General features: G+C 37.5%; 2 protein-coding genes, 1 long non-coding RNA gene and 1 pseudogene across 3 annotated transcripts; 1 reads left to right on the forward strand and 3 right to left on the reverse strand.

Moving 5' to 3' along the window:
- Nucleotides 1-279: 279 nt before the first annotated feature.
- Nucleotides 280-1,541, reverse strand: LOC110693919. Its single transcript, XM_021871095.1, has 3 exons — nt 1,038-1,541; nt 542-958; nt 280-457 (listed from the first exon to the last, which is right to left on the reverse strand). The coding sequence occupies exons 1-3, from the start codon at nt 1,050-1,052 to the stop codon at nt 317-319; spliced, it is 573 nt and encodes a 190-aa protein (XP_021726787.1). The 5' UTR covers nt 1,053-1,541; the 3' UTR covers nt 280-316.
- Nucleotides 1,542-4,311: 2,770 nt separating this feature from the next.
- Nucleotides 4,312-10,765, reverse strand: LOC110693921 (ABC transporter C family member 10-like). Its single transcript, XM_021871097.1, has 11 exons — nt 8,146-10,765; nt 7,692-8,012; nt 7,517-7,603; nt 6,795-7,376; nt 6,543-6,707; nt 5,902-6,196; nt 5,550-5,764; nt 5,165-5,470; nt 5,012-5,075; nt 4,696-4,935; nt 4,312-4,520 (listed from the first exon to the last, which is right to left on the reverse strand). The coding sequence occupies exons 1-11, from the start codon at nt 10,234-10,236 to the stop codon at nt 4,399-4,401; spliced, it is 4,488 nt and encodes a 1,495-aa protein (XP_021726789.1). The 5' UTR covers nt 10,237-10,765; the 3' UTR covers nt 4,312-4,398.
- An 851-nt stretch (nt 10,766-11,616) lies between these two features.
- On the reverse strand, nt 11,617-19,759 carry LOC110693922 (annotated as a pseudogene).
- LOC110693926 lies at nt 14,963-16,311 on the forward strand. The gene is made up of 3 exons (XR_002505705.1): nt 14,963-15,054; nt 15,379-15,467; nt 16,185-16,311. It is a non-coding gene; the product is annotated as an uncharacterized LOC110693926 (long non-coding RNA).
- Nucleotides 19,760-20,742: the final 983 nt, after the last annotated feature.

A 20,742-nucleotide genomic window follows, 5' to 3' on the forward strand; every position in this document is an offset into this window, starting at 1 on the left:
AGGGACGTTGCTATTGGATTCGTAGAGCAAGCGTGGAGGGTTGGGATGCTTTGTACCATGCTCGCGTGCAACAGTGGAACAATTTAATTGCCATGTAGTTTTTGTTGATGTACACCTACCTTTTACTATGAGGCCTTGTATTGTCAATACTATGTCATTTCTATGTGTTCATTTTTAAAAGATAATGTTTCATTTTAAAAACTAACAACAATAATTTCACAATATTACAAACTAAAAAGATAATATTGAATTTTAAAAACTAAGAACAATAATTTCAAATATTACAAACTAAAAAGATAATGTCTAATTTCAAATATCAGTAATCCCTCTGTGACGCCCACTGCCACTGCTCAAGAGTCCGTTCCAGATCGTCAATAACAGCTCTGCCTGATGCACTCGTCATGCAGTCCCTTTCCTCAAAAAGTCGGTGTCCCAACTGCATAATCTTGCCCATCCACTACACAAAACAAAAAACATGAAACGACGTATTATACATATATATATTAAAATAAGAGAACAACAAATAAAAGATGAGACGTACCGCATAAGAGGCAGTGGCAGGTGGCACATCGTCATCATCTGCGTCGTCGATGTCTTTGATCAACCTCGGGTGCGAGTGCCGGATGTACCATTCCATGTAGTGCTGGTCACACATGGCAGTCACCCCACTTGGCGGCCGCTGCAGCTCCGCCGTCCATAGGCGGGCAACCATCGGAAACTGCTCCCACATGGATATCATGTTTGCCGGCCATTGGACGACGTACTCCTTCGACGACGCAGATTGTACCGCCTTACTGGGCCATGCCGGTGGAGGTGGGACAACTTGGACAAATCCAAGCTGGCGAAGACAGCGCTGCGGCATGTACGCCTCTACGATCTCGCGATACTGAATCAGTCCGGTGTAGAGGGTCCTGGGTACCCTATTACTAGGGTTCTGGCCGAAAGGCATCCAGTTCACCTGCACATTATTTAAAATCAGTAACAGTCATAAAATAAAGCATCAGATTGTAAAAGTAGAAATAATTTAATCACTGTACCTCTAAGGGGGACATCCTGTCAAGCGATAACCGTATGGAGCGCAGGCGGTCAACGGACTTCTTCTCGACACGCGGACTCCACGCACAGGCACGTGGCTGGCCATCACCAATGGGAACCGGGTCGCGGTGTGGTCGAAACGCAGGAAAATACTCATATATCCAGGTCTGTAACAACGTCAGACATCCAGTGATACCTGCTGCATCAGCCCGGCTCGAGAATCCTAACTGGCGATACAGATACGCCAGCGTAGCCGACCCCCAAGAAAACTGGCCTACTCTGTCGGGCTCACACGCGTCAACTATGTCGCGTGGCCTGAGCTTGTTCCCGCTCTTATCCGGAAACAAGGTACACCCGAGAAGAAGAAAAACATATGCAGCCAGCTGTGTGTCCTGCGTCCTACGTGCCGTAGGGTGCAAACATCGCTGCAAGACGGCTGCGATCTTAACGCCGCCGTGATCCCACACACCAAGTGCCGATGTGTACAACGCAGCCCTATCCACCGCCAACAGCTCCGCTAGTAAATCTGCCTGATCCGCATCAGTGACGACAGATGCTCGGTTTCCCTCCACGGGAATCCCAAGGATGGCCTCGACGTCATGCAACATGATCGTCATCTCACCGAACGGAAGGTGGAACGAGTTCGTATCCGGCTGCCATCGCTCAACGAAAGCCGTGATCAGCGTCCAGTCAATCATGTCGTGCATGGTGGCAGGAAGGTGACTCACTCTAGTGCCCCTCAATCGCCCGACCATCTCGCTCTCCTCCGGCCAAGCATCAGCCCAGCTACACAAAAACCTACAAGTCTTTTCCCGGGTTTGGCATTTCAAAATGCCTGTATCCAAAGCCCTCTCCTGGTCCTCCCAAATACGGGTAGCGATGTGTCCTAAAAAGCTAGGAATCACACTCCCGTCTATAGGTCCCCCGGCCACCTCACCCCTCACCATCCAAGAATCATTAACGGCCCTCGACCGTTTTCTGCTACCCGCAGACACAGTGGACGCAGATGATGTGCCAGATCTACTAACAAACCTACCATCTCGACCCTTACGCACATCTACCCTATGCGTCTCATACGTATCATCAAGCCTCTGACTGAATGGACCGTAATCATCATATGGTCCACTCTGATCGTCGACATCCTCATCTGCATCATCCTCGTCCTCGACCTCCTCCTCCTCGACCTCCTCCTCCTCCTCCTCATCATCATCTTGATCGTCCGCAGAACAGTGCACCCGTTCTCTGCGGGCCGAGGCCGAAATACCACGGGATCTAACGTGTCTGGGCCCCGAGCTCTCCATTGAGTAGATCGTACTCCTCACGACGTCAATACTCTTCCCCGCACCAGGTCCAAATTGCGATGCCTAACTCCAAGTAAATAACGAAACATAATAACGAAAACAAATTAAAAAAAGTCGAAAATAAACACAAAAGCAAATAAACAAGTCACGGAAATAAAATTATAAACATAAAAAATATAAATATATACAAGACAATATACATATAAACATAAGAAATATAAACATAAACATATACCAAAAACAAAAAATATAAACTACAAACAAAAAAAAACAAACATAAACAAAAACAAAAACAAAAAATATTACCAAAAACAAAAAATATAAATACAAAAAAGGACGAAAATAAACACAAAAGCAAATAAACAAGTAACGGAAATAAAATTATAAACATAAAAAATAAAAATATAAACAACACAATATAAATAAAAACATAAAAAATATAAATATAAACATAAAAAAATATAAATATGAACAAAACAATATACCAAAAACAAAATATATAACCAAAAACAAAAAATATAAACAACAAACTAAAAAATGAAAAACATAAACAAAAACAAAAAATCAAAAATGCAAAGAAAAAAAGAAAAACAAATTTTAAAAAAAAAAAAAACAAATTTTAAAAAGGGAGCATACAATTTAAAAAAAAGAAAAACAAATTTAAAAAAAAAAAAAAAAAAATTCGAAAAAAAAATTTAAAATTAAAAAAAAACAAAAAAAAATTTAAAAAAAAAAAAAGAGAAGGAGGCGCCTAGGCAAGACGCCCGTACGGTGGTGGCGGCGCCTAGCCCAGACGCCACTACCACGGCTGTGGCGCTTAGCCTATGCGCCGCCGCCGTGGTAGTGGCGTCTGGGCTAGGCGCCGTCACCACCATATGGGCGTCTTGCCTAGGCGCTTCCTTCGTGGTGGTGGCGTCTCGCCTTGGCGCCCCACCGTCGTCGGAGGTTTTTTTTTTAAAAAAAAATTACAAAAATTTAAAAAATTACCTTCTGGCCGGCAAACCGCCTTCCGCCCACCGCCGGTGCCGCCACTTCCTTGCCGGGCCGCCTCGACATAGCTCTGGAAATAATTTAGAGAGAGAAAGTGGAAGTAGAGAGTAGAGAGAGAAATTGTGTTTTTTAGTTTGAGGGCAAAAGTGTCATTTCACTCTTATTTTGTGGGCTTTATGTAGGAATTTGCGGGCGATGTTTAACAGTTCACATATAGCACATCCTAATTTTCCAAATCACGAATCAAAATTAATAACCATTACTTTCTTTGGTTCAACATTTCTTTGTCTAATTGTATATGCTCCGTACTTAGGGATTTAAGAAACCGCACAACTAAGTAACTAACGTATTGTAAAACTAAATTTTAACATATTATATAACAAGAAAATACAGGATTATTTTCGTGATAAACAAAAAAAAAATATATTTATCTAGTGGCATTTAAATAAATCAACAACTTTTATTGACTCCAGCTTATTGACTGAAATGACAAATTTGCCCCTTTACGATAATTTCAATTCCAACATGATAGGGACAGAGCTTCAATTTTAAAATTGCTACCCACCTATTGTAGGTGAGTCCTTTGCGATCTTTAACATGTTTTCAAGTTGAGAGAAACTTGTATTTTCTCCATAAATTGCATCTTCAGACTCCGGTGCTGCCACAGTTCGATTCTTAATGTCGAATTTCCTGCATTCCCTCCAGGTAACTTTCTTAATTTATTCCATTCGATCCAATAATTCTTGAAAATGGCGAATTATCAAATCACTGTTATACCAAAACATTCTACTTTTTCAATCTCTTAAAGTCTAATTCATGACTTCAATCATAATTTCTAAAATTGGCTTCAAGAGTAATTAATATACATTAGTAATCAATTAAATTTATTAATTTTGAAACAATTCAACCAAATTGATGATATTTTGCTAAATGCTATAGCTTCTGTGAATTGTGTTGCATTATTAACCTGATATTATTCAATTACTTGCATATAATGGCCTGCTATTATTTGAAAGAAGGAGAAAAAGAGTGTAATCAAAGTTTTACATAGTTTTTTTCACCTTCAACGCCTTTAGTTTCGAGGCGATTGTCGTGTACAATTGGAATGAGACCAGTATTCCTTAACTAGTTGGCGAAATAGCGAACCTTCCTTGTTCATTAGATTCACTGGTTCATCATACTCTACCAAATTTCCTGCAGAAGTATCACATTACAGTACATCAGAATTTAGCGTGTTTTATAGTATTTCGGCCTCTGCTGTTAATCTAGAAGAACATAACATAGCGTTTGCACCAGCTGCAAATCTGTTGTGGATGGCCTTAAAACAAATAAGATCTGTATAGGATTATAAACGCGAAAGAATACTAACCATCTCTTATAGCAAGGACCTTTGTGCAGTCCATCACGGTTGGTATCCTGTGGGCTACTGTGATCATAGTGCAGTCTGTCAGTTCTCTTCGTATTGTTTTCTGCATAATCATGTCGGTTGCATTGTCGATTGATGCAGTTGCTTCATCGAATACCAATACCTTGCTTCTTCTTAGTAAAGCACGGCCTAGACAAAATAGTTGTCTCTGACCCATACTCCAATTTGATCCATCCTCCAGAACTGATATGAAACTTCAGTGAATATTATGGTTTAAAGATATTAATTGGCTGAAAAGTGGTTTCGAAATTAGTGTTACCTGAGGAATCTAGGCCATGCTCTTTATCTAGGACATCTTCTTTTAGTTGACATTTTTCAAGCACCTTCATATGAATACAGAAAAGAAGGTGCAGTTGTCATGGGTTGAACAAAATGTTCAGAGATGTATCTATTGAAGAAAGAGAGACTTTACCTGCCAGATTTCTTCATCATTACTTTGGCACAATGGATCTATATTGAATCTTACAGTGCCGTTAAAGAGTGTAGGCTCTTGGGGAATAATCCCAAAACGTGAACGTAGATCATGAAGTCCTATCGAACCTATGTCAATTCCATCAACTATTATCTTCCCTTCAATTGGCTCCATCAAGCGAAACAAAGCCCCTATTAGAGTAGTCTTCCCACTTCCAGTCCTACCAACAATACCAATTTTGTCTCCCCCTTCAAACGTACAACTGATTCCTTTAAGAACCAGGGGTGTATCTGGTCTATATCTTATCTGTTTCAGAAATGAGAATTCTTTATGCCTTGCCTTTATAGAATTTATCAAATGTGATTCTAAATGTAAAAAAATTCACCTGCAGATTGTATATCTCCACTTTACCAACTGATGGCCAATTTTGTGGAGGGCGGTTATCTTTGATTATTTCGGGAGGCTCACTAGGTATGTCCATGTACTGATTAATCCTCTCCACAGAAATAATATAGTTGGCTAATGTGCATTGAAATTGAATTGAGTTTACCATGCTTATGTTTAGCGCTAGACCATATGTTAAAGCCATTCCAATGAAGCCTGCATGATTAGTTGTGTTAGAGTTTCTTTATTAATTTATCTTTGTTGATTTATGCACAACTCCATGCTCTTCAATAAGTAGAAGATTTGCAGCAATTGAAATTTCACAAGAGAGAAAGGGAGGTATAATTACTCACCTGAGCTAAAAGTCCCGGGAGGAAGCAAAACCATGCACAATGCTGCTGCTGCAAGAACAATGGCACTGAGGATCTCAATCCTTTGAATTAGCCATTCATTAGCTGCAAAATTGTGAAACAATGGACTTGCATTCGTATCAATAAGATCCAGAATCTTAGCAAAAAAACGATCTTCCTCCTGAAACGCTCTTATAGTCATTCCCCCAGCTACAGATTCAGCCAAATGGTTTGCAACCATAGACTTGGTTGTACCATTGAGTCTCATCAACTCTTTTGCTGTTGCATAGTAATACCTCTGTACACAAGATTGATAGGCTAGTTTGTGTAAATTCTGCAAATTTAAGAGTTACTATAACTCTTTCACTTCACTCAATGACAATATGTATCATGATTTAGAGTTCATTTAGTGGCAGGTGAATAAAGTTGTCCTCTACACCTTGAATATAATAGAGAAATATCTGTTACCGCGGTTTCCCCTAAAAACATAGTTCTGCCCCAAATTGCCAAATAGTGTAGTTTAGGACTTTAGGCTCCAAAAATGTGTCACAAAACTCACAATTAAGTTGTTCTATATATTTTTTTTGGTGACATAAAGAGTTGTGGGGAGAGTTGAATTGGGAGAGGGTTATTCAAAAGCTTACCTGCAATCGAATTGCCATGTATATTACTGGTATGGAGATTAAGAAGACCTGCCAAGTAACTATGGTCAAAACTACTAAATTAGTGTATGCAACTGCAGTAGCTCCAAAGGTTGTCATGAAGATGAAGGGGATATCAAGATCAATAATGCTCAAATCAGAGGAGATCTGCATGGTAAAAGAAATGCAGGTAAATTACTGTAACAATTTTAGTGTGGATCACTGTTGGGAAGCTTATGATAACTTTATTCTTACCCGACTTAGTATCCTTCCAAGAGGTGTAGAGTCATAGAATGACATTGGAGCGCGAAAGAGGGAGTTTAGAAACTGAGAAAATAAAGATTTTGATGTTTCCATCCCTAATGTAACTGCTGCAAGAGATCTAAAAAGTATGCAGAATGTCGAGCAGAGTCCAATTATGAGGTAAACCACAATCAATGTTGATTTTCTGACATGAGGATTATCGATGCCATAGGCCATCCAAGTGTTCTGTAATATCTGGCTGATCAGAAAGGCAAGATTAGCAAGAGCAAGAATTGAAAAATATAAATAGCCTTTATTCTGATTCAAGTATATTAAGTATGGCTTAGAACCAGTGTCTCCAACATCTCTTTCTTCTTGTTTTATCAACTGATTTCTTTTCAGTGGTTGATATTGTTTCTCAATATCCATTGATGTCTTAACCTCTTTTGCTGGATAGTTATGTCTTCCATCTCCGGCGAGTGTTTTAGTACCAGCAGTTTCTTTGTGTGCTGTTACAAGGTCCAAAAATTCTTGACTTGAAGCTAATAATTCATTGTAGGTGCCTGCTTGAAGGACTTCCCCATCTGACATTAGCTACAAATAAGAACATTTGATGATTACTGATGCAGGGGCTCGGATAAAAAGGGAAAAAATTATAGAAAAGCATAGTTTTAGTGGGAGCAGAAAATATCTAAGTTTACTGATTCTTATGCATACATTTTAAGAACACTTACCAAACAACAATGAAATGCAGGAAGAAAATCAACTTGGTGTGTCACAAGCAGGACAGTCTTTTCAGAAAGAGCTTCCATAACATAGTCCTGTCACAATGTATGTAAATAGTCATTTATTACTTTAGGTAAAATAATAAGGAAATGAAGAATTTTATGGTGAAGGTACAAGAGTTACATTGAAGAGGCTTGCTGCAGTGTGTGCATCAACAGCACTGAATGGATCATCCAAAAGATAAATGTCAGCATCTTGGTATAATGCACGAGCAAGTTGAATTCGTTGCTTCTGCCCACCACTTAGATTAACTCCTCTTTCCCCTATTTCAGTATTGTCAGCATAAGGAAGAAGTTCAAGGTCCTTCACCAGTGAACATCTCTGGAGAGTTTCTTGGTATCTAGAATCATCCATGGCAGAGCCAAAAAGTATATTCTCACGTATTGTCCCTGTTTGGATCCAAGCAGTTTGGGAAACGTAAGCAATCTTCCCACAGACTACCACCTGTAAGAGAAAACATGTTGAAGAACGGGGCAATATATCCAATAAAATCTCGATAAATTTGTAGTTAATTATGGAGTTAGCTATGTGACTGTGCTATCAAGAAGGTTCATGCAGTCATGAGAGTTAAGCTTACAATTCCGTCTGCATGTGGTACTTCTCCCAGAATTGCTGCCAGTAATGTTGATTTTCCTGAGCCAACTTCTCCACATATAGCGACCTTCTCACCTGGATGCACATCTAGATTTATGTTTCTTATTGTTGGCTTTGATGAACTTATCTCCCATGAAAGATTTGCTGACTTCATCTGAATGACATGGTTTGTGCTGTTCGTTTTTCTCTCCTTCCTGATATTTTCAATTTGAAGCTCTGGAGCTGCAAGAAATTTCACAACTCGTGCAAAGGCAACTCTTGCCTGAATAACTACACCAATAACATCTGGGATAATTTTGATAGGCTCTTGTCCCAGCCGCAAAGTGGCAAGAAAGGTGAAAACATTACTGGCATGTAGAGGAACTTTGAGGAAATAACATGCCCCAAATGTAGCAGCAGAGATCAATACAGGAGATGACCAGTAGAAAAATAAACTGTATCCTTTTTGTAACTGCACTGCTGATAATCGTTTACATTCCACTTTCCTCAATGCTTCGACTACATTCTTGAAGTGCGTCTCCCAGGCATATAACTTTAGCACCTTCATGTTCACAAACGCCTCAGAGCAAGCCTTCAGCCTTTCATCTTTAGAAACCATCAACTTGCTTTGAAACTTATGTTGTAATTTGCCAATAGGAGTGTTACAAAGCACGGTTAATAGAATCACTATTAAAGATCCAACGGTTGCAAGTCCAATTGAATGTATCATAATAAGTAGTGCACAGCAAAGTTGGAGGCTTGTTGTCCAAGTACGATGAAACCAATATGGAAATTCCCCGATTCTATAAGCATCAACGAATACATAATTCATTATCTCGCCACCAGAGTGCATCCCCCTGGCAACATTAGATAATCTTAGTTGCTTCCTGTATATTGCTGCAGTGAGCATGGACCTCACTTTGAGGCCAATCAATTTGCTTCGGAAATACCATTGCCTTTGTGACAAAGATTCCAAAATCTTTGAAAGGAATAGTAAGATGGCCAAAAGATAACCTTCATACTTGAAAGCTTCTTTACCCTCAGCTACCTTAATGAAGGAGTTCAGCAAAAGAGGTCCAGCTGACAGTGCGACTATTTTAAAAAATGCGAAGAACCCTGACATCAGAATCTCCCTCCAGTGACATGCAACAATACTCCACAAGATTGTGGATTCTGACGGCAACTCATTATCCTGTTTCCGTTTACTCACTCGATCCAGAAACTGCAGGTAACAGGATCCTGCTCTGTCTATGTCTCGAAGTTTTGGTACATCATCTTCCTGAAGTGTCTTTTCCTTACCCAATTTCAACAAAGGTTTCAACCAACAAAATGACATCTCACTGAGCAACCCAGCTGTGGAAAATGGGGTAATTTGGGAAGCTAAATCAGTTTCTCTAAGACCTTTATCCTCAACATTCAAAGGTATGTAAAGGGTATTATTTCCATCACTAGCCATCCCTTCATTCTTGTATCCTTTGTAAGTACATAACAAGAGCAAACCTGCTCCTAGGAAAGACAGAATATCTAAGCCAGCCTTAACTGTAATTCTTTCATGGTTCATTATGGCGAAGTAAAGAACCAGACAACAGTAAATCCCAGCATACAGGAAAACCAAAATGGACAAGATTTGCAATGGGGCTTTCGGGGAAGATCCTCCTCCTATATGTTTCGTTGTTAGTCCCATGAACAACCACGTAACTCCATGAAAGAAATATATAACCCACCAATGAATTGGTGAAATAGAATGATCATTTCTCAACTTTTCCTTCAAAATCCAAATACCTAAGCCTACGTAAACAAGTCCCAAAGATACATTAAAAACAGCTGATAACATGTGTAGGGTTGAAAACTGTCTATGATTAGCTCGTATCTCGATTTTCTTGGAAGAAATTTGGTAAATGAAGCTGAATAAGAGGATTATCAGAAGCAGTATATTGAAGCAAACAATGGAAGCATGGTTGACACAGGCAGAAGGATGGATAACAAACATAAACTGACTGCAAGGTTCAGAACTGTTTACTGCACAATCAGTTTGCCCACAAAATAAAGCCCACAGATTCTCCATCTTTATATTACCCATAAAAGTCTCTGACATCAATCATCAAGGAGAATAAAGCATCGAACTTTACCAGGAGCTCATGCAACTCTGGTGATTATCGATATTTGATCTGAAAACAACTAGAGCACGGTACAACTATATTAGACCATAGAGGTATAGAAATACTATCACCTTTGTTTTTTTTTTTTTTTTTTTTACTTGGCTAATGCAAGGAAATCATTCATCAGGAATTCAGGATCGTTGTACCATGTTGCTCAAAGACTTGATGCAAGAGCTTACCTGAAAGAAAAACCATATTGTAGTAACTCGTTCCAAACTTTCTGCACGTACAGCAGCTGCTAGGTCATACGACTACTAGCAATGGTATGATAAAGATATACTCCACAGCTTTTCTTGTAATTTTTGATGCATTGGAGCTATCTTCCTTGTACCATACCCTTGCAATACGATTATGTGACTAAAAACTTCGACTCAATTAGGCTAGTTTTGGTGGAAAAATAGCTTTACTACGACTCATGTGCTAGATGCATTGTAAAAGCTTTTATGAATAAATTATTGTTTTACTATAACTTTTTTCTGGGTGAATGAGGGAATATAATTTTGGCTTTCTGAATTTTTTTGATGATTTTTATTTTGAACAAGTTTCAGTGCGGTTACTGTCGTTTAGTCACTAAATTTGAGTGATTAATAACTAGTATGCTTTACATGTGTGTCACTTACTCTCCACTAAGATGTACTTTATGTCATAGTTGGTATTATTTTTTGAGATAATAGTAATGATTTGTATGTTTAAACAACTACTGTAAATTAATTGAGGTTGCCAATGGGCTGGGGACGCCGGGCTGGTAATTGGGACACCGTGGCTGGACTGAACCGACCAATTCATATGGCAGTTCAGGTGGGCCAATCATAATCAGGCTGGTTGGCTGGGACTACTCTGGGAGTTTGGCTCACAAAGTTAGGTGAACCGGTCTAAGCTGGGCTGAGACGGGTCTGCTCGTGCTAACCCAGCCCCCTCATCTTGCTGTTTTGTACTTTTGTTGTGTAAATGTGTGATAGACTAATAGTGGTTACAGGAGTCCACTATTATATCAATTTGTGGTATTTGTTTATCATGATCTAGTTTGACCATTCTCTTCCAGTTCCTCTTCATGATAATCTGAATTTGAAGTTGCAGCTTGCAGTTCACATGCAGATATTTGAAGACTGAGTTTGATCATTCAAGTGAAAGATGTTGAAGGGCATAAGAAATTTTACTCTTCATCAGTACTAAAACATGGTTCGAGTTCCAGCCATGATCCAGCTTAATGCACTATTCTGATGCAAAACCACTTTGCTCACAAAAAGTAAGCCAAACTTTATACTTTCTGAAATCTGTCTTATGATTTCTACTATTATTGCCTACAAATAGTCAAGTAGAGATTAGTTTGATTCTTTGAAAGATCTTTGCTCACTGCTTCTCTGATTTACCAAGTTGTAGCTTAGAAATTAGATGAGCAGTTGCAGCAGATTGCATTACATGTTATATATATCGTGTTATTCTTCTCATGTTGGCCATATGCCCATACCGTGTCATGAGATTTATGACTCGAACAAACTAAAAGAGAATAGAGGGATCTACATCAATTCAAAATAAATTTGTTGCTCCTTCATGACTTTTGTTTAATGTGACTGACCAGCAGAGTGAATATGAGACCAATACTCTTTGACAAGTTGGCCAAATAACGAACCTTCCTGTTTCATCAGCTTCATTGGTTCATCATACTCCACTAATTTTCCTGCAACAGAATAAAGATATCTTTTTAGATTCTGATCTCATCTTGGTAATACAGAACATAATTTATGGTTTCTTCTGTATTCAGTAACTTCTATTTCAGATGTATTCTAAGATTCAACATTGCTAAATCACATTACAACATATAAATTGGAAGCTGTCTCTAAACTTAATGTTTGGTTTATACTTAATTGTGTTGAAAATTAATGTGACCTTAATCTTTTGGAAAGTTTGGAAGGATTTAAAGATAACTGACCGTCACTAATGGCAAGAACTTTTGTGCAGTCCATCACGGTTGGTATCCTGTGGGCTACGGTGATCACAGTAGAACCTGCAAACTCTGTTCTTATTGTTTTCTGAAGGATCGTGTCAGTTGCATTATCAATTGATGCAGTCGCTTCATCAAGCACTAACACTCTACTTCTTCTCAGCAAAGCACGCCCTAGACAGAACAGCTGCCGTTGCCCCATGCTCCAATTTGATCCATCCTCCAAAACTGGTAAGATTGTCAGTATCATTTATAAAGTGTTAACTGACTAGGTAATTTCTAAATATATGAATAGTAAAATGGTTAGGTGTTTTTCTAGATGAACAAAGACTTGCCTAGAGAATCAAGCCCCTGGTTCTTCTCTTCAACAGCTTCTTTAAGCTGACATTTGATGAGCACCTTCCAATAGAAACGGGTAAGTTAGTTGTTTTGCATTACTAGAGAAAAATAGAGCACCAGCACTGTGTAATATATTTAAATCTACCTCCCAGATTTCTTCATCATTATGTTGACATAAAGGATCCAAGTTGAAGCGTACTGAGCCATTAAAGAGGGTAGGATCTTGTGGGATTATCCCAAAGCGTGACCTTAGATCGTGAAGTCCTATTGAACATATATCAATGCCATCAACTACAATCTTTCCTCCTACTGGTTCCACTAATCGAAATAATGCCCCTATCAGGGTCGTCTTCCCACTGCCAGTCCTGCCAACAATACCAATTTTGTCTCCCCCTTCAAATGTGCAACTGATTCCTCGAAGAACCAGTGGTGTATTTGGTCTATATCTTATCTGTTTGAGGCATGAAAAATCTTAGTATCCCATCTTTCCAGAGTCTGTACTGTCAAATGTTATGCAAATGTTGAAAGTATTACCTGCAGATTGAATATCTCCACTTTACCTATTAATGGCCAGTTTTGTGGAGGGCGATTATCTTTGATGACTTCTGGAGCTTCACTGGGTATATCCGTGTATTGATTAAGCCTCTCCACGGAAATGATATTGTTGGCTAATATGCATTGATTCTGAATTGAGAAAACCATACCCATGTTTAGGGTAAGACCATAAGACAGTGCCATTCCAATGAAGCCTGTATTAGTGGGTTGTATTAGCATTACTTTCTATGGAATTTCATTTCTTCATCTCATAAAATTTTGCAGCTACATAACCTCACAAAATAGAGGATTACAGAGAAAGTTTAATCCCCTCTCACCTGAGCTTAAAGTACCAGGAGGAAGCAAAACCATGCAGAGTGATGCTACTGCAAGAACAGTGGCACTGAGGGCCTCAATCCTCTGAATCAGCCATTCATTGGCTGCAAAACTGTGGAAGAATGGGCTTGCATTTATATCAATAAGATTGAGATTCTTTGCAAAAAAAACGATCTTCCTCTTGAAAAGCTCTAATTGTCATGGCTCCAGCTAAAGATTCAGTTAAATGGTTTACAACCATAGACTTGGTAGTACCATTGAGTCTCATCAACTCTTTCGCAGTTGCAAAGTAATATCTCTACACACATGTTGCATAAAGTTTTAAGGTGTTAAACCAAATGGTAAGTTTAAAGTCTCAAAAAACACTCTTTAGAGATGACATTTTTTATAGTTTAGAGTTCATTATAGTTGTAGGTGGAAATGAATGCCTGCTATACCTTAAAGATTACGGTGAAAATGTTTAATAACTGTGGTTTACTCTGCATGTACAATTAGCCTCAAAACAAACGCTAGTTCAAAATCATATTATGCAACTGTCTAAAACTATTGCTTTTTCTAGAAACTCAGCAGAACCTTTATGAAGCTACTGAAAAGCGATCTACCTATGGTTCTATCTATCCAAGCATGACATATAAATGTATGACAATCACATCCGGATGATGACAAGGTCAGGGGAAGTTCATTGTAGGAGATCTTTCAAAAAGTTACCTGTAGTCGTATTGCCATGTATACCACCGGTATGCTGACAATTAACACTTGCCAAATGATGACAGCAATCACACATAAATTAGCATATGCAATTGTAGTGGCTCCAAAAGCTGTTTGGAAGTTGAAGGGGATATCAAGATCAATGATACTCAAATCAGAAGAGATCTGCAGAGTTCAAATTTACTGCATAATCAACCAAGTTGTGTAAATCAGAGCTGCAAAGCTTATGACAAATTTATACTTACCCGGCTGAGTATCCTTCCAAGAGGTGTAGAGTCATAGAATGACATTGGAGCCCGAAATAGAGACTTCAGTAACTGATTAAATAAAGCTTTTGAAGATTCCATCCCTAATGCAACCACTGCAAGAGACCTTATGAGCAAACAGATTGTTGAGCAAAATCCAATGATGAGGTAAACCACAATTAGTTTTGATTCGCTGACATGAGGATTATCAACGCCTGAGGCCATCCAAGTGTTCTGTAATATCTGGCCTGTGACAAAGGCGAGATGAGAAAGAGCAACAATGGAGAAGTACAAATAGCCTTTATTTTGATTCAGGTATATCAAGTACGGCTTAAAGCCACTATCTCCAACTTCTCTTTCTTCTTGTTTAATCAACTGATCCCCTTTTAATGCTGGGTTTTGATCCTCAACATTGACTCTCTTAATCTCTTTAGTAGAAATATTAAGTTTCCTTGGACTACTAACTCCAGCATGTTCAGTACCAGCTGTCTCTTTGTGAGCATTTACGAGGTCTAAAAAGTCTTTACTTGAAGCTAATAACTCATTATAAGATCCTGACCGGAGTACTTCCCCATCTGACATCAGCTGCAAACAAGAAGAATATCCTTTTATGATTTTTCAGGCAAAATGACTAGCAAAGAACTGCACAGGTAAATATAGCTGAACAAGGAATCAATCCCACATCATTGAAGATGTAAGATTGTAAACATCATTTATGTGTCATTCATTAAGATGAGTAAATTTCTTTAGAAAATTAAGCATGGTATTTTGGTAAATGAATAGGATGAGTGTATTATAGTAGTATAACAATGTATATTAAAGACTGACATTTTGTAACTAATAGTCTAGTATGTAGTTTTAGCTTCCATTAGAGAGGACTAGACTTTTCCTACAGATAAAGGAATGATTCAAAAACTCAAGGCTGCAAAGATAAGCGAGTATGACATCTTTTTCTTTTGTATGTTGATATGCAGATTACAGAGTCTGCTGATGACCTTTGCATTTTCATGGGAAGCAGCAGCATAAATAAGCTGAAGACTTATGAACATAGAGCACTAAAAAGGTAATTAATGTATCAGTGGTCTGCAAGTTTATAGATTCACCATTGAGTTTTTTTTTTTTGCTTCTTTGGGATTCATGTAGACATTATAATGGTAAAATCTACTGAATCCACATATAAGACAGCAGTAAACTATATTTTTTTTTAAAAAAAAAAAAAATCATGAGTAAAATTGAGACCTTGAACACAAGGTTCTGTTGATCTAGTCAATATGGCCTGTGTTAACAGGCAACATAGAAAAGGATTTGCAGTATTACATGAATCCCAAAAGTATATATATTGTGGGAACTGTGAAAAAATGTAGAATACATATGTCCAGATGTTAATTTTAAATTTTAAAGTAGGCAAGCATCAGCAAGTGATGTTAGACTCACCAAACAACTATGGAATGCAGGAAGAAAATCAACTTGGTGTGTCACAAGCAAGACAGTCTTTTCAGAAAGTGCTTCCATAACATATTCCTGCCACAGTAAAAAAAAAAAAATAAATAAAAAGTTCAGATGGTAATTTGGATTCAAAATTAAAATATACTTCTATGCTTATGGTCTAAAAATTACATTGAAAAGGCTAGTTGCTGTGTGTGCATCAACAGCACTAAATGGATCATCCAAAAGGTAGATATCAGCATCTTGGTATAATGCACGAGCAAGTTGAATCCGTTGCTTCTGTCCACCACTTAAATTAACACCTCTTTCTCCTATTTCTGTCATGTCACCATAGGGAAGAAGATCAAGATCCTTCACCAATGAACACCTATGAAGAGTTTCTTGATACCTCAGGGCATCCATGTCAGACCCAAAAAGAATATTATCACGTATTGTCCCTGTTTGGATCCAAGCTATCTGGGAAACATAAGCGATTCTTCCATAAACTTCCACCTGAAGTGAAAATCGGTTTAAGGAAAGATAACAAATTTTCATAAATCTCCAGATAAATATATGCGAAGTAGATATTTATAATGCTAGTGCGGTAACTTTGTCATCACTAGGCCTACTTGCTGCTAGGTAAATTATGCAAACATGCAATATTTTAAGAAGTATAAAGGTTTGAAGGAGCTTACTATTCCATCTATACATGGCACTTCTCCGAGAATTGCTGCTAGTAGTGTTGATTTTCCTGAACCAACTTCTCCACATATAGCTATCTTTTCACCTGGACTAACATCTAGATTTATATTTCTCAGTGTTGGTTTGGATGGATTCAGTTCCCATGAAAGATTTGCTGACTTAATCTGAATAGCGTGGCTGTTCATATTGTTATTTTTTCTGACATTTCCAGTCTGAAGCTCTGGTGCTGCAAGGAACTTAACAATCCTTGCAAATGCAACTCTTGCTTGAATCACTACGCCAATGACATCAGGAATTGCTCTGATAGGCTCTTGTACCAGGCGCAATGTTGCAAGAAATGTGAAAACATTACTGGCATGTAGAGGAACTTTGAGGAAATAACATGCCCCGAATGTAGCTGCAGAGACTAATACAGGAGATGTCCAAAAAAGAAAAAAGTTATACGCCTTTCTCAACTGCACTGCTGATAACCATTTAGATTCCACTTCCCTTAATGTCTCAACTACATTCTTGAAGTGACTCTCCCAGGCATACAACTTTAGCACCTTCATGTTCACAAGAGCCTCTGAGCAAGCCTTCAGCCTCTCATCTTGAGCAACCATCAACTTGCTTTGGAACCTATGCTGTAATTTGGCAAGTGGAGCATTGCAAATCACTGTTAAAACAATCACTACTAAGGATGCAATAGTTGCAAGTCCGATTGAATGGATTAGAATAAGTAATGCAAAGCAAAGCTGGAGGCTTGTAGTCCAAGTTTGATGAAACCAAAAAGGGAATTCCCCAATCCTATAAGCATCCACCGTGGCATAATTCATTATCTCACCACCAGAGTGTGTCCTTCGGGCAACATTTGATAGTTGTAGTTGCTTTTTATAAATCGCTGCAGTGAGCATGGATTTCACTTTAAGGCCAACCATCCTGCTTCGGAATACCATTGCCTCTGTGACAAAGATTCCAAGATCTTTGAGAGAAAGAGAGTGATTGCCAAAAGATAACTTTCATATTTAAAAGCCTCATTACCCTCAGCAACCTCAATAAAGGAATTCAGCAATAAAGGTCCAGATGACACAGCAACTACTTTCAGAAAAGCAAAGAACCCTGAAATCAGAATCTCCTTCCAGTAGCACACAACAATGGTCCATAAGATTGAGGATTCTGATAAGAATTCAGCACTTTTCTGCTTATTCAATTGTTCAAGAAATTGTAAGTAACAATATCCTGCTCTATCTATTTCCCGCAATTTAGGTATATTGTCTTCCTTGAGAGTTTTCTCCCTACCCAATATCATCAAAGGGTTTAACCAACAGAATGTCATCTCACTAAAAAACCCGGCTTTGGCAAACAGAGAAACTTCGGTAGCTGAATCACTTTCACTGATGCTGTCATTATCATCAGCATTCAGAGAACTGTAAAGGGTACTCCCATTGCCAGCCGCCAAAGATTCTTCACTTTTATACCCCTTGTAAGTACATAGCAACAGCAAACTAACTCCTAGAAAAGACAGAATATCTAAGGCCACCTTAACTGTTATTCTTTCATGGTTCACTATGACAGAAAACAGAGCAAAACAGCAGAAAATCCCAGCACAAACGAAAGCCAAGATGGACAAGATTCTCAACGTGGCTTTCGAAAAGATCTCTCCTTTAAGGCTTGCTGTTAGTCCAACCAACAACCATGTAATCCCATGAAAGAAGTACAAAACCAAACGATCAACTCTCGAGTTTTCCTCTAGAATCCAAATACCAAATCCAATGTAAACAAGTCCCAAACATCCATTAAAAACAGCTGATGATTTCTGCAAGACTGAAAACTGTCTACGACGAGCTCGTAGCTCGACTTTCTTGGCAGTTTTTGTGTAGATTAAGCTCCATAAGAGCATTACCAGAAGTAATACATCAAAACATACAATGGAAGCATGGTTCATACATGAAGAAGGCTGAATTACTAACACAAACTGAGGATTACAAGGCTCTGAACTGCTGCTTGCACAATCAAATTTCCCACAAAATTTAGTCCACAGATCCTCCATTATCATTTTTCAGCCACCTTTTTTCTGCATCAATAAAGAGGTATAAAATATAATCAATATAAATCTATAAAATGCAAAGCATAAAGAACATAAAGATATGATAACTTTAACTTTGTGATCTTTTACATCAATAATAAACATAAATCAGAATGCACTTTCTAGCTTGCGTAAAAGAAAAAAGAACAAACATTGATCTTGTAATCTATTAAATTAAATTTAATACGGAATATATATATAATAAAAAAAAATATACAAGTAACTAAAAATTGTTTTCTAACAATTATAAAAGTTAATGCAAACCTTGCCATTAGTATAATATATACTCCTACTTCATATGAAACAAAATCATCTGTTTCTATTTATTAGTTTGTCAACGCAGTGCATTTATTAGAGTAATGATGCATTGATCTCCCCCATTATCATCAGTCATACCATAAATATAATATTATAGTCTTATAGATATACTTTTTTTTTTGGTATATCTATAATATTATAATATCACCTACCAAAAAAATTAAAAAATAGAAACCCAAAATTATAAATTATATGCAAGTGTTATACCATAAGAAGACCAATTCCAGAAAACCAGAATATTATTTAACCAAGAGGTTGATCATGAAAAACGAACCTCATGAAATATTTTTGGAGTATTAAATTAATTTTTTTTTTTTTTTTGTTTTTTGGATGTTATGTGATTTCATAGATTATAGAAAAAGAGAAGTGATGTAATTATATTAATAGTGGGCAAAAGAACACATAAAAAAAGGGAATCAACGAGGGTTGGTTTGACTGTGAGCTTTGGCAGGAGACTCTTCCAACTGATGGGCACCGCAAATTAATTATTGTGAGTATCATGCTATGGGGATAATATATGAGGTGGACTAACAATAACGCAAGTAATTGTGATATGATTAATAATATCCGATTTACATATAGGATAGCTCAAGTGGTTAGAGCTTCTTTTCAGGTTCCAGGGGATTTGGGATCGATTCTTATCATCCACCCTTATGACTCTCTAAACACCAAAAAAAACTTCGTGAATGGAAATCGATTTACAGATATGCACTGGAGACAATATGTAAAGAGTTAATTAAGCTTTAATTCCAAACTCTCTCTAATTCATTAAGGGGAGTCCTACACGTAACAACCATGTATATTAATGGTCCTAGGTTTAAACTATAGTCTAATCTCTATCACATTACTATTTACGTGTTTTTTAATTATGCTTAACAAACATTAATGCATGATCACAATACATGACTCCACTTTCTCTTTTGAAATAAAATATGAACATGATATTGATTTGTTTTGACAGATGTATAGTAAATTAGTTATGAAAGTGATATTGATTGTTTTGGCATGTCTCCACGTTTACTTTATATGTTATAAATACAAGATATTATGTACTGTACTTCATTCAGATGGGTTGTTGCCCTTTGATTAATTACTACTCCGTATTATTAGAAATTGACAAATTGTTATGGATAAATCAATTAAATGCTGAGAGACAAAGTGAGGAAAGAAAGCTTCATTTTACATGTGTATCACGGACTGATTTGAACTGCAGGGATGTTAATGGACGGAGAACTACCAGAAATTATCAGCATTTATTAGCATTTGCTAGTACTTAGTACTATATAGAGTGATAACTTAGCTTATAAGTTTTATGGAATATTTTTACGTTTGATGGTACTAAACTACTAATGAACAAGTAATTTGGTGTTAGAATGTGTTAAAACATACCGAGTAACCAAATAACTGCATAACACATGTGACTATGTGAGTGTCTTACATTAATAAAAGAAAGGAGCGTTAAAACAATTTAGAGCTGGTAGGATGGAATGTAGGTAGCCAAACCTTTCTAAAGGGTTATTGCATGCAGCAACATTTTTTTTATTTTATTTTTATTTTTTTTTATTTTTATGAATAGGCATGCAGCAACTTAGTTATATGCCTCTTGACGAAGGGTGATATATTTACCTTTTGCATTATTTTTACAAGTATTATTATTCTTGATTGAGTTATTCAACAGGTTATGAATTACGTAACGGAAAGTTGTCAATAATGGTTTTGTACTCGTATCTCTAGAAAAGATAGATACAAGATGATATAGTAGATAACTCAAGTCTTCAAAGGTATAATTGTTATTGAATGGCTGTATGAGATTCAAATAAAAAAAATT

Source organism: Chenopodium quinoa, unplaced genomic scaffold, assembly GCF_001683475.1.
Source record: "Chenopodium quinoa cultivar QQ74 unplaced genomic scaffold, ASM168347v1, whole genome shotgun sequence".
Taxonomy (NCBI): Eukaryota; Viridiplantae; Streptophyta; class Magnoliopsida; order Caryophyllales; family Amaranthaceae; genus Chenopodium; species Chenopodium quinoa.

Excerpts from the sequence above, each read along its gene's own strand:
- LOC110693919 (XM_021871095.1), bottom strand. Across the intron at positions 458-541 it reads CTGCCACTGCCTCTTATGCG|TGGATGGGCAAGATTATGCA; the intron begins GTACGTCTCATC and ends TGTTTTGTGTAG.
- LOC110693921 (XM_021871097.1), bottom strand. The coding sequence starts at position 10,236 with ATGTCAGAGACTTTTATGGGTAATATAAAGATGGAGAATCTGTGGGCT. Across the intron at positions 7,377-7,516 it reads CTGCATTTCATTGTTGTTTG|CTAATGTCAGATGGGGAAGT; the intron begins GTAAGTGTTCTT and ends TCTTATTTGTAG. Across the intron at positions 4,521-4,695 it reads GGTCCTTGCTATAAGAGATG|GAAATTTGGTAGAGTATGAT; the intron begins GTTAGTATTCTT and ends ATACTTCTGCAG.